At 36.8% G+C, this 16,117-nt stretch overlaps 1 protein-coding gene across 2 annotated transcripts; it reads left to right on the top strand.

Moving 5' to 3' along the window:
* Positions 1-257: 257 nt before the first annotated feature.
* On the top strand, positions 258-15,855 carry LOC117617535 (clustered mitochondria protein). 2 transcript variants are annotated; one of them, XM_034346954.1, is made up of 30 exons: positions 258-427; positions 1,131-1,370; positions 2,669-2,730; positions 2,944-3,133; positions 3,207-3,347; positions 3,460-3,616; positions 3,727-3,920; positions 4,013-4,114; positions 4,969-5,104; positions 5,242-5,370; positions 6,168-6,561; positions 6,948-7,052; positions 7,192-7,310; positions 7,448-7,556; positions 7,646-7,735; positions 8,044-8,175; positions 8,388-8,522; positions 8,609-8,779; positions 8,970-9,056; positions 9,996-10,130; positions 10,385-10,540; positions 10,869-10,937; positions 11,046-11,204; positions 12,384-12,440; positions 12,531-12,571; positions 12,680-12,799; positions 13,489-13,798; positions 14,294-14,401; positions 14,502-14,573; positions 14,983-15,855. In XM_034346954.1, exons 2-30 carry the CDS (start codon positions 1,145-1,147, stop codon positions 15,424-15,426), a joined length of 4,350 nt encoding a protein of 1,449 aa, XP_034202845.1. In that variant the 5' UTR covers positions 258-427; positions 1,131-1,144; the 3' UTR covers positions 15,427-15,855. The 2 variants fall into 2 exon arrangements, with proteins under 2 accessions (XP_034202845.1, XP_034202844.1); XM_034346953.1 differs by having other exon boundaries at positions 272-427; positions 14,962-15,855.
* Positions 15,856-16,117: the final 262 nt, after the last annotated feature.

Genomic DNA, 16,117 nt, shown 5'->3' with positions numbered 1-16,117 from the left:
GAATCTGAATCCGAATCAATTAAAATTGTAATCGTGTATAACCTAGGTTAAAAACAAAATTATATTACTTTTTTTTTTTCCCAACGCCCATTTTCTTAAATAATAAAAGAGTCCATTTGTCATTGGCTTGTAAATTTTCACAATTAAAAAGAGAAAAGCTTTTCGGCCGTAGATAAATGAGAAAGAAGGCCCAAGCCCACCAATAATGGGTCACCAAATTATTAGAAGGTCTCTTTCTTTCTCTCCCACTCTTACTCTCTCTCTTTCTCTCACATAAAAGGGCGAAACTTCGCCGCCTCTCGGGCTCTCAGCCACTGCCTTCTGCTCCTCGCTCTCTACCCCCTCCTAAAACCTCAGCGTGCGACTCTCACCCTCTCTCCACACACACAGATATATATTCATATATTCATCGTTCCCAACGTCACAGGTAATAATACTAGTGTTATTCTATCCGTTTCATTTCTGTTAATTCCTCGTTTGGTTCCCAAGAAAATGGAGTGAAAATATATCAAATAAAAATGGAAAATTGATTCTTTTGTTTTTTGGAGAATGAATGAACAGGTGTTATACCTGGCTCAGTTGATTGAAAATTCTTTTTTTAAAAACTTGTTTGCAAAATGAAGAAACTGAAAGATTGAAGACTTTTGTTTGTAGTGGTTTTCCAGACTTTGCTCTGTGTTATAACTTATATGTAGGCCTTTCTTTTTATGCTTAGTCTTACCATTGCAACTACTGTTTTGTTGTTCTTTTTCCTTTTATATTATGACTTTATTTTAAAAATAATGCTTTCATGCCTAGTTTGGGGAGGAGGAAAGGAGGCAGCGGCTTTGAATTCGTGCATTTTGAAATAGTAGGAAAGGAAGAGGCTTTCCATGTTTTTGAACTGGTTATATTTGATAAATGTATAAAGCACTATATGTGTGTGTATATGTATCCGTATGAGCACAAAAGTAATACTTATTTCCTCTCTCCTATTTAGTTGTTTGTCTTTCGGGGCTTTTATGTCCTTCATCTCGTGTGATATTGTTTAGTGGCTTACTAAATGCAGTGTGCATGCTTATTTTTTTTTCCTTCCTGTGTTTATTCATGTGTGGTGCTTATGTTTTGGGTGTTTTAATAAATCTTTGCAGAATTGGTGGTGAAAATGGCTGGAAAATCGAATAAAGGGAGGAACCGTAGAGTGGCACATAATGCTGCAAATTCTTCTGATGCAGTGGTCCCGACTGATGCTCCTGTGAAAGATAACCCAAGCGCTTCAGAGCCCATCAAAGCTGATGCTAATGGTGTTTCAGCGGTGGAAGAATCAACAGAGGCCAAGCCAGAGGCAAAAGAGTCTGAAACAGAGAATTCAACCAGCCAACCTAAGCAAGGTGAATTTGGTATTATGGGCTTCAAATATTTCTTCCACCTGTAAATACCTCTAGTCAATATGCCATTCCCATATTCACCCTCTCTCGAATCTTTAATTCTTTTCAATACAACAGTTAATTTAGGGCTTGTTTGTGAGTGATTCTGGGATGGCCAGAATCACTTATAGGGAGAAACATATCCCACGTGCTTCTCCGTATAGTCACTCTTAAGTGGTTTTAAGTGATTATGGGGAGAAGCACCTCCCATGTGATTCTCCATAAAATACTTAAAATCACATAAAGTGTTTATATGGAGAAGTGATTCTCCACAGAAGTGATTTTTGGCCTATCAAGAATCACTCCCAAACGAACCCTTAACCACCTGAAGGCAATGAGAAGCAATGTACATACATAAACATTTAGAACTTTACACAAACTCGCATGTGTTTAAAAAATATGCAGGCACTTGTATAATGTAAACCATGTTTGTGTAAGTAATTTAAGATAGTACAAAATAATTACATTTTTCTAGGTAAGTGAAGGCTTCGTTACATACAAAAGACATGTCCACCACTTCATATCTTTTAGCGGACACATAGGAAGTACTTATAAAAACACAAGACATGAATACTGAGCGGGCATATAGGGAAAGGATAACATATTGATTTAGCAGATGGAGAAAGTCACACATGCACACACATACACGCATATGTAGCTTCTTTCATATTCAACAAATCAAAGGATGAAGGTTAAGAGTGGACTCTCTTCCTTTCTTTCTCCTCTCAAGTTGTCTTTTTATTGTTGCAATGCTGTCATTGCAAGCAGACCAGAAAGATGGTATCATAGCGAGAACTTTGGACTGATAAAGGCTTTCGACACACAGATTTTTATTTATTTATTAATGATAAACTCTATGTATTTGTATATTTTAACGAAAAAATCATCAAGATGTATGGACGTGTTTTGCACTTTTTTAGAGGCAATCCAATGCATTTGACATGTGACTACTACCCCCCCAATTCTATAGCCGTGCTTTCTGGAATGTACTATTAACTTTAGCTGGATTATTCCTTTGTTTTTTTTGTCCTCTAACGTGGACATGGACTTATTTGTACAAATAATTGCTTAATTTCATCACATTTGTAGGTCATGACTGAATGCCTATATAAGTTTTCAATCAAGCTCATTTACCTTCAAAATTGGCGACCATTTAGTTTTTTGTTGTTGTTATTTTGAGCTAAGCTTTTAACTTTTTTTACTCATTCTCTTATAAAAAATCTGTTTATCTCATTCTGATTTCCCTATCCATGAGAATGCAGGCGACCTTCATCTGTATCCCGTCTCTGTCAAGACACAAAGTGGCGAGAAGCTTGATCTACAAGTGAGTTAAGTTTGATAATATATTGCTTGTAATTTCACTGAATATGTAATTGGTTGCAAAATGCAAAAGGTGATGCAATTTGAGCACCCTGTCCATGTTTGTTAATGCACACTTTATTTTGATAGTTGATTGTGGATATTGATATAATTATGTAATCTAATTAGATATTTTGTGTCCTTGAATCCATTTTACCTTATCCATTATAATATGCAGTTGAACCCTGGAGATTCTGTTATGGATATAAGACAGTTTCTGCTTGATGCGCCAGAGACATGTTTCTTCACATGCTATGACTTATTGCTACACACAAAGGATGGCTCCACTCATCATTTGGAAGACTTTAATGAAATTTCTGAAGTTTCTGACATTACCATTGGTGGTTGCTCCTTGGAGATGGTTCCTGGTATACTAACAGTGTGTTGCTTTTGGGGTTGTAAGATCTTAAAGGATCTTCTAATGTGAATATTTTTCTGCAGCTTTATATGATGATAGATCTATAAGGGCTCATGTTCATCGTACACGAGAATTACTTTCCCTGTCCACACTTCATGCGTCACTATCAACATCACTTGCATTACAGTATGAGACAGCACAAAACACAGTATCAAGTCCTGGAGGTTGAGATTTTGTTCAGTTAACATAAATTCATTCTAATATTCTCATTTATTGTACATGTTATCTACATTGGGGATTACTTTTAACTGGGGACTGTAATTCACTGTGATCTAGATGCCACAAAAACTGAGGTTCCAGAGCTTGATGGTTTGGGTTTTATGGAGGATGTTGCCGGTTCATTGAGCAATTTGCTATCATCACCGTTGAAAGAGATCAAATGCGTGGAGAGTATTGTGTTTTCATCCTTCAACCCTCCACCAAGCTATAGAAGGTGAACCATAAATTCTCTTGCTTGCATCTTATGACATAAAATAAAATGTATCTTTTTTCCTGGGAATTGTCTTATCTTAGCTATGTGCTGTCTGGCGTTTTTGTTGCCAGGCTTGTTGGGGATTTGATTTATTTGGATGTAGTAACAATGGAGGGTAATAAACATTGTATTACGGGGACTACCAAACTGTTTTATGTAAATTCAAGCACCGGGAATACTCTTGATCCTCGGCCAAGTAAAAGCAATTTGGAAGCTACCACACTTGTTGGACTTTTGCAAAAGATCAGCTCTAAGTTCAAAAAAGGTAATTGAAGTGGTTCAGACCTTTTTTACTTTTTTTTTTCCTCCTCTTTGAAATTTACAGAAGTTTGATTAATTATATTCTATTGATTGCAGCTTTTCGTGAAATTTTGGAGCGGAGGGCTTCTGCACATCCTTTCGAAAATGTTCAATCGTTATTGCCACCAAATTCATGGCTAGGGTTATATCCAGTTCCAGGTGAGCTTAACTTCGTTGGACTTGAATACTTTTAAATGAGGATTTTGGGGTTGTAGAAGGTGTCACTTTTGTGCTGTAATAATAATTTCCTCGAGAAGATTTTACAAGATCTCCATATTTTACATGTCTGGTAGCCTGGCCTCTTTCAGGCATTACTGCTACTGATAGAGATTACTGTTTTGCAAATTTTATCTTCAATTCTGCTTAGTGAATATCATTTAATTCCTAAAGAAATAAAGAAAATAGATTATAACAATTATAAAATTTAATGCTCTGTTATTTCGACATGTGTGCAGCCTGCTTTTGTTATGATACCTAAGCATGACAAGTTTTTCTTGTTGTCTTCAAATCAGCATGATAATTGACTTTGCGTTCAGTTTAGGGTTTAACAAAGTCTCAATCACAAACTTTTTTGTATCATTTGTATGGTTTTAGAAGGAAGTAATCTCATCCATTCATCATTACCTCGTTATAATGTTGCATAATATTTCTTGCTTGATCATAAATATTTATAAAGTTCCACTCGAAATGTGAGTATTTTCAATTTTACCTGTATGTTTTCTTTGTCTCAAAACTTCTAAATTCTTGCCAATTTTTTATTGTCTTTTGGGGCTATGTGTAACCCATAAATGAAAAGGAATTTTATAATAGAGTCCATAGTTAAAGTGGGAGAGTTCACCCACAGTACATGTAATTTATTGTCACTTTATGTGGTTATAATTCTTGATGTAATTTTTTAATATAAAATATTTTAGGGCATACAGAAGTTGATTTTCTGAGTTTTAGTGTTTGCTTGATGTTGTGTTTTATCTTCTTCACATATGAATACATTTTAAAGGATATACTATTGTCAGATCACGAGCGTGATGCAGCCAGAGCAGAGGATGCCCTGACTCTCTCCTATGGTAGTGAGTTAATTGGCATGCAAAGGGATTGGAATGAGGAGTTGCAATCTTGTAGGGAATTTCCACATACAACTCCTCAGGAAAGGTAATGATATCTGATAGAGTGGGTTCTAAAAGTTATGTATGTCCTTTAGTATTTTCCATTAATTAATTACTTTATCACTTAATCTGTGATTTTTAGATTCTTGTGTCGTTATCTCTCACGTAGGCCATATTTTGCAGAATTTTGCGGGATAGGGCTCTTTACAAAGTGACTTCAGACTTCGTTGATGCGGCTATGAGTGGTGCTATGGGAGTCATTAGCAGATGCATACCACCTATAAATCCCACTGATCCAGAGTGCTTCCACATGTTAGTCTGACCTGGAAAGGATTGCCTTTTTTTTTTTCTTTTAAAAAATACATATTTCCGTGAAGACATCAATTAGGTTACTCTATGTCTATGCAGTAAATTACATTTTGTTAGCTGCCTTAGTGGTGGTTACTCTATGACCCAGCTCCCCAGTAAACTAAGTACCACTACCTTTTTATTGATGTATGTATCAATTTACTCCAGTATTAAAGTCATTTTATCTGGCTAGTTAATATACCCAAGTTGACTAAAATTTTGTCAATATCCATTACTTGTGTGGTTGGTGCATACATATAATATTGAATCTCTTTTACTGTAACTCTGATTAGTAGTCATGATGGATCAGACCAACATTGCCATATGAGGGTTTCTACATTGAGTTCAAAGTTTGAAGCTACATTAAATTGTCTTTGACATATTATGCATTCTTATTTTGATTGAGTTGGGAGCATTTTTGCTCACCACTTTAACCCAAGATGTATGCTTACCATCCTTCTCAACACTTGACACGTGTCCATAAGTATAACCATGGTTACATAAATCAAAATAAAAAGTTAACCATGGTTATGCCTATGGACACGTGTCAAATATTAAGAAGGGTGGTGAGTGTACACCTTGGGTTAAAGTGGTGAGCAAAAATATTTCCTTATTGGGTTTGGTAATTATGTACTATCTAGGCAATACATTTTCTGATGGTGTGGTTGTAACTTTGATTCTTATGACACATGCATGCTTTTGTTAATAATAGATTCATGGAAATATGAATTGATATAAGATGTTGGTTTTTTTGGCTCTAGGTATGTCCACAATAATATATTCTTCAGTTTTGCTGTTGATGCGGACCTTGAGCAGCTGTCTAAGAAACATGCAGATTCTAGTTCAAAGATCGGGAGCACTGGCTCTTTACGCAGTTCTTCTGACAAGGCTCCTGATAGCTTGTTGCATGGAGATAGTGGAATTCCCAATGGGGAAAAATGTGATATATCAAGTTCAATGGAATGTCATGTTGCCATGGAATCAGCTCCTGATGTTTCTGCTGAGACACAATTGGGTGAAACTGAGCAGGCTACTTATGCTTCTGCAAATAATGATTTGAAAGGCACCAAGGCATACCAAGAAGCTGATGTTTCTGGACTTTATAATCTCGCTATGGCCATAATCGATTACAGGGGACATAGAGTAGTAGCTCAGGTGTGTCTCGAACCGGATGTTCTTTGTATGTATTATAATTTTTTTCGTCTTAGGAGAAACTGGGAATCCTAGTGCTGCACCTTTCCTGGACATAAGTTCAAAGGTCAATTTTGAAAACAATTCTCTATTAGAGCTTGGCCAGCCCCACTCCACCATAGAAAAAAGTATAGTGAAAATTGTCTTTTTAATTGCTGAACTCGACTGGGTTTCATACATAACATAAATGACCATAAATTTGTTTTTCTTTTCATTTGCATGTAAGTTTCTATGGTTTGCATTTGCTTTGGATTTTTTTTATACCTTTTTTTTGTTGTTTTTTGAGGAACTTTTTTTTAAAGTTATCTGATTGCTCTCTCCTTGTTTTATTTGTTATGTGTTCACTGCAGAGTGTTTTACCGGGCATTCTTCAAGGGGATAAATCAGACTCTCTTCTATATGGTTCTGTTGATAATGGAAAGAAGATATGCTGGAATGAAGAGTTCCATTCCAAAGTGAGGGAGATCTAACCCGGATTATTTTATTATGCTACCAATTTTTTCATATTTCGTCTTCTTAAGTGAGAAAAACTGCATATGTCCTTCTTCAGGACTAGAATTTCTTGTGAAAATTCTAAGATTTTTGTATGCTTAGGTGGTGGAAGCTGCTAAACGCCTTCATCTGAAAGAACACACTGTCCTTGATGGATCTGGAAATGTTTTTAAGTTAGCAGCACCAGTAGAATGCAAGGGTATTGTTGGTAGTGATGACAGGTAATTTTTACTTCTCGGAACTTCTCTAACAAAATCTCTTCAGCTCTTATGAAACTTCTTGCATTAAAGATCTATTCGTGCAGACCTAACTTAGTACACCCATGCATGTTCTTTTTTAATTCTGTTCCCTGCTTCAGGCATTATCTCCTTGACTTGATGAGAGTAACTCCCCGTGATGCAAACTTCACTGGGCCTGGATCCAGATTTTGTATCTTGAGGCCTGAACTAATTACTGCTTACTGCCAGGTAAGATATGATACCTGATATCAATACTGTCTTTGAATTTGCTTCATATGTTTCTCATATTAGCCTTTTTATTTTGGTATTGGATTAAGGTCCAAGCTGCAGATAAACCAAAATGTAAGTCAAGTGAGGGAGAAGGTCACATCACCAATGATTCTCCAAACATCACCGATGTTAAAGAGGTGAGAATTTAGCTGATGCAACTTTAGCTTATAGAGGTTATGAAGGTTGTATTGTTGTTAAACTTGTTTAAACTTTTTCAACATGTCAGTAAAGTGTATTATTATTTCAAAGATTTTTATACTTGTCATTAATCCTTATTTAGCGGGAGGAGGGGTTTCTCATTTTTTTTGGAGTTATAATTCACCTTGTTTTCAGTATGTTAAGAATGTGATGGGTACACTTATTGGCTATTTGGCATGGTATAGGATGAGTTCGTTTTATGCATTTTAGTACTTTGGGCTGTGTCTCATTTTGTTGCTTTTCACAGGACATAACAGAAGAAGGGAAGGACACAGATGCAGAAGGTGCTTCTCCACCCACCGACAACTCTGAATTATGCAAGGAAACTCTTTCCAACCTTGATGCCTTAACTGAGTTTAAGGTGGCTGGAAGTGTGGAGGTGTGTTTTGGACCTTTTCATCATCTGCTTTATTTCTCACTCATTCTGATTTAGCGAGGGGGTTTCTCATTGTTTTTGGTGTTAAAATTAACATGTCTTTTAGTTTAAGAATGTTACAGGTGAACTTATTGGTTATTTAGCATGGTATAGGATGAATTCTTAATTCGCCTTCTAGTAATACGGGCGATTTCTCATTTTATTGCTCTTCACAGGACATAACGGAAAAAGAGAACGCCACAGATGCACAAGAAGGTGCTTCCCCACCCACGGACAGCTCTGAATCATTTGAGGACGTTCTTTTCAACCCTAATGTCTTCACTGAGTTTAAGTTGGCGGGAAGTGAGGAGGTATTTTTTGGACATTTTAATTTTCTGCTTTGTTTCTCACTTAGTTTAAACCTGTATAAATTATTTGTTTTTCTTCCTGTTTCCAGGAGATTGCAGCAGACGAAGGAAATGTGAGGAAAGCCAGTTTGTATCTTACAGATGTTGTGCTTCCGAAGTTTATACAAGACCTTTGCACACTGGAAGTATCACCCATGGATGGGCAAACACTAACTGAAGCACTCCATGCTCATGGAATTAATGTTCGCTATATTGGGAAAGTAAGGATTATGGTTTTTAATAAATCCTTCGCACTTTGTAACCACTACTAGCATGTAGAAACTGTGGAAATATTCCTTTTTCTTCTCCTAGTAAGGATTTATATAAAATGGAATGTGCAAGGTCTGGGTGACTGATTGCCTTGAATATGTAGGGATATTGCTTTTGACACCCTCTGGATGTTTTCAACAGGTGGCTGATGGGACCAGACATTTACCTCATCTTTGGGATCTTTGCTCTAATGAGATTGTGGTGAGATCAGCAAAGCACATTCTCAAGGTGATAAGCATTTCCTTGTATGGTCTGTCTCATGTTATGAGGTTATAAAAACTGAAATGTTGTCCTGTTGGGACCAGCAAATGTTGATATGTTACTGGGTGTTATTTCCATAAAAATTATGTTGTAGTCGTAACCTAAGTAATTTGATTCAGGTCTCTTGGAGGGATACAACTCCCATGAGTCCTCTGATAGCAGTTTCATGATTTTTTATTTTTTTTTTGAGTTGTTGCTTACTATATTTAAAGGGATTTAGCCAAACATATTCTTGCAAGATGCCTGCGTGACGATTAAGCAACATCCATTAGGCTGTTTCAGTTGTTGAAGTAATCTTTATGCCTCAAATAACTTCTTCATTTTCTTTCTACACCATCCCTCTCTTCCCAAACACAGTATAGTCGGAGAGAAGGAATTCTTACTACAGCAAATAAATAAACTTCCCTGCAATACATTCGTGCCCTTGCTCTTGTTACAGTATGAGTTTGTTACTTTTTCAGTTTGAGGTGCAACTTCTTCTAGTGGTACCTAATGTCTTTAACTGAGCTCTTATATCGTATTACTTTTTTTTATATACCTGTTTCAGACTTCATTGTAACTGTTACAGACATTGAGAAATATCAATCCATGTGAAACCTTATTTCCTGCTGTTTTATGGCAATCTGTACTCTAGTTCCTATTAATTTGGTTCATGGGCCTGCTTCAAAAATGTAGCCTTGGATTCGTTATCTCGTAAGTGTTAATTACTAATTCAGATCCATCCTTCCACCTTTCCTACTTGTTCTCTAGTAATAGTAAAAACCAATCAGGTCCTTGATGTTTGGCCCATGTATCCGAGAGTTATTATTGACTGAGCACACTCAAACAATTGTCAATGTTCAGTGTTCAATCTTTTTGTCTCTGGTGGAAAGTGGTTCATGGTCTTTTCTACTTTCTTGTCTGCAGGATGCCTTGAGAGAAACAGATGATCATGATATTGGGCCTGCAATCTCCCATTTCTTCAACTGTTTTTTCGGAAGCAGTCAAGCTGTTGGCTCTAAAGTGGCTGCTAATAGTGTGCAGTCTAGAACCCCCAAAAAAGTATGTTTTATAGTATCAACTAGAAAGAAAGTTCGGTGCTAAGTTGTTCTAAGCTAATTCTTGATCCCTGTAATCTCTTTAAAGCTCAGCTAAGTACTGTTTTGCAGTAAAAAGTTGCAACTATATGCAGTTTACTATTAACTTGAACTTTTTGGGAATCACAAATGTTTGTAATACCAAGCATATCTCAGCAAAACTGGTCTATTTATTGAGTTTGAGGAACCTTTTGTAACTGTAAGTTCCTTTATCTTCAGGAACAAACAGGCCATCAATCTTCAGGAAAGCTGTCCAAGGGACAAGGAAGATGGAAGGATGGAGCATCTACAAGAAAGAATCAATCCTCATTTATGCATGTTAGCTCAGAAACTCTATGGTCTGACATTCAAGAATTTGCAAAGCTCAAATATCAGGTATCAATTATCAATAATGTCTGACTCTCCAGGAAGAATTTGACATCCCTGAATAACTTTTTGACGTGATGAAATTATGCTCCCTGAATAACTTTAACGGGTCACAATTCTTTATTGAGAAATATGTACACCCCGTGGGGATCTCGTTGATTTTATTTCCATGGGCCATATTGCATATTGTTTCATAACATTTTTCAGGGCTGTATAAATTAAAATGGACTTGTATATGTTTTGTGGGATCTCCAAGTTTAGTACTTGGTCCTCAAAAGGATATCTTTGATTGGTGTTTATTAACCTATCGTTTTATGTAATTTGCCATTGATGATAGTTTGAGCTGCCAGAGGATGCTAGGACTCGTGTAAAGAAAGATTCTGTTATACGTAATCTTTGTCAGAAGGTAACTATAAATTCTTCTGGTCCAATTTACTTGGTTGCTACTCAAATTTGCTTCACAATCACTTACGCTTCTAAGTGGCGGACAAATTGACTTTGGTTTCATTCGCAGGTGGGCATGACAATTGCAGCTCGCAGATATGATCTTAATTCTGCAGCACCTTTCCAAATATCAGATATCTTAAATCTTCAACCTGTAGTGAAACACTCAGTTCCTGTGTGTTCAGAAGCTAAGGATCTTGTGGAAACAGGAAAGATCCAACTGGCAGAGGTATGCACTGTACTCTGTTGTTTATCAATGATTCTTCAAAGAATTTGTATCTTGGTATTGTGATAGCATTAGGTTCAGGATGTAAGGAAACATTCTCAACCAGAATATAATCTTCTGTGAGAACCTTGAAGTCAATGCTATTTCCAAACGATGGTCAAGACTTTAATTTGAAGTTATATTAATATAAAGAATGTCAGGGTGTGTATTTTTATATCTGTTAGTTCTGGTATACATTTACCATGAATCTGATGATGACCAATAATTGTTACATTAGAATATAGAGATGCTGCATTTACCATGGAACCAAACATGTTTTAGTTCTGCAATAATCTGAAATTTAAAAAAGCATTCAACTTTAAGGTGTTGGTTTTTTATATTTATTATAATTAATTTGGGATTGTTCACTGGAAGAATTTATATAGGTTTGGCGAAAATCAGCTCAAAATCTGAAGCTTTGCACGTCCTGATATCCCATTATGAGTTTGTTATATATGAGTCCCCTTCTTAAGAGGGATCCCTTTGATAAGAACCGAGGGATGGCTTTGTTGAGGCCACAAGGCACTGTAGTTCAGTTGTCTAATATTTAGATCCCCATTTAAGAACTGTCCTTTGCAATTCTCATCAAAAGGGACCCCTTTCATTGAGGGCATCAAACTTATCGGGTAAAACTGCGAAAATGGTGAAATTTGCAAAAATGGAATTGCAGCAGAAAATGCCATGGGATCCTGGTTCTCAAGCTTTGTATATATATGATAAGAAACATAAACTTTAGCTACTGTAAAACTATTAGATCAAAACCAAGTGCAACAGTATTGTGCTGTAGTGGACAAGGCAGTTCACCAACGAATAGTAAAACTCAACTGCACACCTAACATAAACTAACACAACAGAAAAATCTCAATAAACAGTCTTCCCCTGTCTGCATGAAGTGTAAGAATGGAGTTCTCTGAACTCACATGATAGTGTGATGCTCGCAACAAAGCTCAGAACTGTACTCTATCCCACAAAAATGCGTCCACTGGTTTTCCTCAAAAGAAGGGACGGATATAGAACAAAATCATGATGGGATATCAGGACATTAGGACATGCACAAGTTGCAACTAGTATCAGTTCGTTGTGATTGACATCATGTTCAAATAATAATGTGGTTTGTCACTTATCTTGCACTTTTTATATCAGGGAATGCTGAGCGAAGCCTACACATTATTTTCTGAAGCATTTTCGATACTTCAGCAGGTGAATAATATTATTTGGGTTGTTATCTTAAATTTACCATGAAATGCGCATGTCTAGTACTATTATATCCTCTCTTTTTTGTGATTGCAGGTTACTGGTCCAATGCATCGGGAGGTTGCAAACTGCTGTCGGTATGCATTGCCTCCTGAAACTGTTCGACATATTTGTTTCTAATTGTAATTAGTTATTCATGATGCACATTACATCTAAGCTGATGTTTTTGCTGTACTTAATTTCAGGTATCTTGCCATGGTCCTTTATCATGCAGGAGATATGGCGGGAGCCATAATGCAACAACACAAGGAACTAATTATAAACGAGCGTTGCCTGGGTTTAGACCACCCTGACACTGCTCACAGGTATTGGGTTCTTGTGTTTATTTTTGTTTCATTAACTGAGATGGTTGTTGAATACTTATTCTGAATTGAATTTCCTGTGTTAGTCTCATACATTACGATTATATAACATAAACTGAAACTGTTAACTATTGTTAAAATTCTGTGATATTTGGGTGCTCTCTTGAGGATGACAATGCAAATTGTCACGTTTCCTTTTTTTTTTGAAGATTTATTTCCAATCAATGCTGGGGTAAATATTGGAGTCTTGGCGAGATTGCCCAGTACTGACGTTAACTGTGTGACATGTATTGGATTATTTCTGCTGATGTTTGTTTCTGTGCCCCCTCAACCCCCTTTCCTTCTCCTGTCTTCTGAGTTATAGTGAGGTAGGAAAAGTACCCATCCTACATGCTAACTCACTAATAATCTAGAAATGAATGAAAGTAAGGAAGAAACGTTTAGTTAATTAATATTAATAAAAAGAAATATTATCTATTGGGACGCCATGAACTGAAAGTGGATGTGGTGACTTAATCAGTTTGAAATTCTTATATGAGTTAGTTGATTTTTTTATTTTATTTTTGTTAATAGCGTTCAAACACTTGCCTTTAATGATTGATTTTACTCTCTCTCTCTCTCTCTCTCTCTCTCTCTCTCTGTTTTTCTGGATTTGATTTTGGGCTCCTTCATTTGCAACTTTGCTATGGCAGCTATGGAAATATGGCTCTTTTCTATCACGGACTTAATCAGACAGAGCTTGCATTACGACACATGTCCAGGGCATTGCTCCTACTGAGTTTGTCATCTGGCCCAGATCACCCTGATGTCGCTGCAACCTTCATTAATGTCGCTATGATGTACCAGGATCTTGGGAAGATGGACACTGCCCTTCGATATTTGCAAGAGGCTTTGAAAAAGAATGAGAGACTTCTAGGGGAGGAACATATCCAGACTGCTGTATGCTATCATGCACTTGCTATTGCATTTAATTGTATGGGTGCCTTCAAACTCTCTCACCAGGTATGTCCCTTTTGGAAATAGAAAATACAAAACTAAAGGACATCCAAATTCCACAAATTAATAGTGCCCGCCCCCCCTCTCTAGGAATTTAGACAGTGATATCTTGATCTCCGCATCTCTGCTTCCATGTTTGGGCTTCTTTTAAGCACACGCGCACACACACACACACACACACATGTATGTGCATGTGTTATTGCATGCGTGTGATTATACAGGCATGGAAAACATAGAAAGAAAATTGAATGTTACTGTGGCTCTATAGAGGACGAGTTTTATCTTCCATTTTGCTGTTGTCAAAAATATGTAACCTTCATATAGCATTCTAATACATAGAAGCAATAAAATGAGTGAAAAACGAAAGAACAATATTAAAAGTAGTGTTTAATTTAGATGTCATTGAATAAGTGGAAGAATAATAATGACATTTTGCCTTCTAGTGTAATTTTCACTTAATAGAAAACATTTCACTGTTCCATATGACACTTGGTGTTGCAGCATGAGAAGAAAACTTACGATATACTTGTGAAACAATTGGGCGAGGAGGATTCACGAACACGTGACTCTCAAAACTGGATGAAGACATTTAAGATGCGTGAGCTACAGGTATTTGTACCTTGCTTGGTGAAATCATACTGGAGGTTGGTTGCATATACTTAATTACTATTTGGTTCTGATTCTTAAACTTTTTTCTCTTGTTTGAAAGATGAATGCACAAAAGCAAAAAGGTCAAGCTTTGAATGCTGCTTCAGCTCAAAAGGCAATCGACATCTTGAAGGTACTTTGGATGCTCCTTTTTGCTAATAAGTTCAAAATCTTGTTGAATTGAAGGATAATTTGTGGTTAGTTTTTTAAATATCTTCCCAAGTCATATTCTTATTGTCGCCTATTCCTATTCTGCGTCCTCTTCATTTCTAATTTTCCATGAAAGGCTCAGAAGCCTAGTTTTTGTGTGCTTTCTGCACACTAGATATTCTGATGTGTTTTTGGAATCTTTTATCGGAAAAGAAAAGGAGATAACTGTAACTTATTTGGAGAGCATTTTGTAAATGTTGCTAGGATACTAATCCTTCGGTCTCCAGATGTTGAGACCCTCTTTCGTATCTCGTGGTATAATTTACACCAAGAATCTTGATTTCCAGTTAATTGTTAACTTTGCATGTCAGGCTCATCCTGACTTGATGCAGGCATTCCAATCTGCTGCCATAGCCGGTGGGTCTGGGAGTTCTAACCCTTCCGTCAACAAATCTCTTAATGCCGCAATAATTGGTGAAACTCTTCCACGCGGTAGGGGAGTTGATGAGAGGGCTGCTCGTGCAGCAGCTGAAGTTAGGAGGAAGGCAGCAGCAAGGGGCCTCTTAATACGTCCACATGGTGTTCCAGTCCAAGCTTTGCCTCCACTTACCCAGCTTCTCAATATCATCAATTCAGGTGCAACCCCAGATGCAGTAGAAAATGGAGAAACTGATGGAGTAAAGGAAGCCAACGGTCATCCTGTACATGGTCCGGCGGATGCCAAAAAAGATCAATCAACAACTGACCAGGAAGGTCAGCCTCCAGTTGGATTGGGCAAAGGCTTAGGAGCATTGGATGCCAAGAAACCGAAATCAAAAACCAAAGTTGCATCTTGAGATTTAAGTCAGATTTTATTAGCTGACAAGGTGGGTTTCTTTGTGAGGTTTGGCTATTTTGAGGGAAGAATTTTTTCTATTGGTTTGAGGATGAGAACCGAGTCCACTGAACTTTTGGAAGGTAGAGAACTCTTGAGATGTGTTAAGAAATCCGTGGATGTTCTCTGTAATTTTTTAGTATAATAATCAGGCTTGCAGATAGATTCAGGCAGCAAAAGAGCAATTTCCGGAGCAAATAGGCCCCATATGTAGGACTTGCCCTAGTACCGACGGATGGAAAAATTCTGTTCTGTTTCTATATTTTGCCAAATTTTAAGAATCATCTGAAAGGACTTTCAACATAAATGTTTCCTTTCAAGGTACATGTAATACTGCGATCATTTTTTTCCTGATTCAAGAAAGAAATAAATTGAATTTGACCATTGCTAATCAAAGGCTTAATGCAAATGGTGTGTTTAATACGCTGTAACTCGAGCTTTGCTCCTATTACAAAGAGAATTGATCAAAAATAGCCAAAACTTGGACCCCTAATTTCAAAAATGTCGGCTTTTGTAAAATATTTCAAATATAGCAAAAAACTCACCTAAATTGACACAAATACCCTCAAATTTAAAACCCACATAAACCTAAAAAAGAAAACCACTCACTTAGTGTAGTCTAAGTGGGAGCTTCAATGAAATTGAAATACCAC

This window comes from Prunus dulcis, chromosome 2, assembly GCF_902201215.1.
Source record: "Prunus dulcis chromosome 2, ALMONDv2, whole genome shotgun sequence".
In the NCBI taxonomy this organism is placed as follows: Eukaryota; Viridiplantae; Streptophyta; class Magnoliopsida; order Rosales; family Rosaceae; genus Prunus; species Prunus dulcis.
Note: the sequence above shows the minus strand (reverse complement) of the source record. Positions and strands in the feature narration are given on the sequence as shown.

Excerpts from the sequence above, each read along its gene's own strand:
- LOC117617535 (XM_034346953.1), top strand. The coding sequence starts at position 1,145 with ATGGCTGGAAAATCGAATAAAGGGAGGAACCGTAGAGTGGCACATAAT. Across the intron at positions 4,115-4,968 it reads AGGGTTATATCCAGTTCCAG|ATCACGAGCGTGATGCAGCC; the intron begins GTGAGCTTAACT and ends TACTATTGTCAG. Across the intron at positions 9,057-9,995 it reads CAGCAAAGCACATTCTCAAG|GATGCCTTGAGAGAAACAGA; the intron begins GTGATAAGCATT and ends TCTTGTCTGCAG.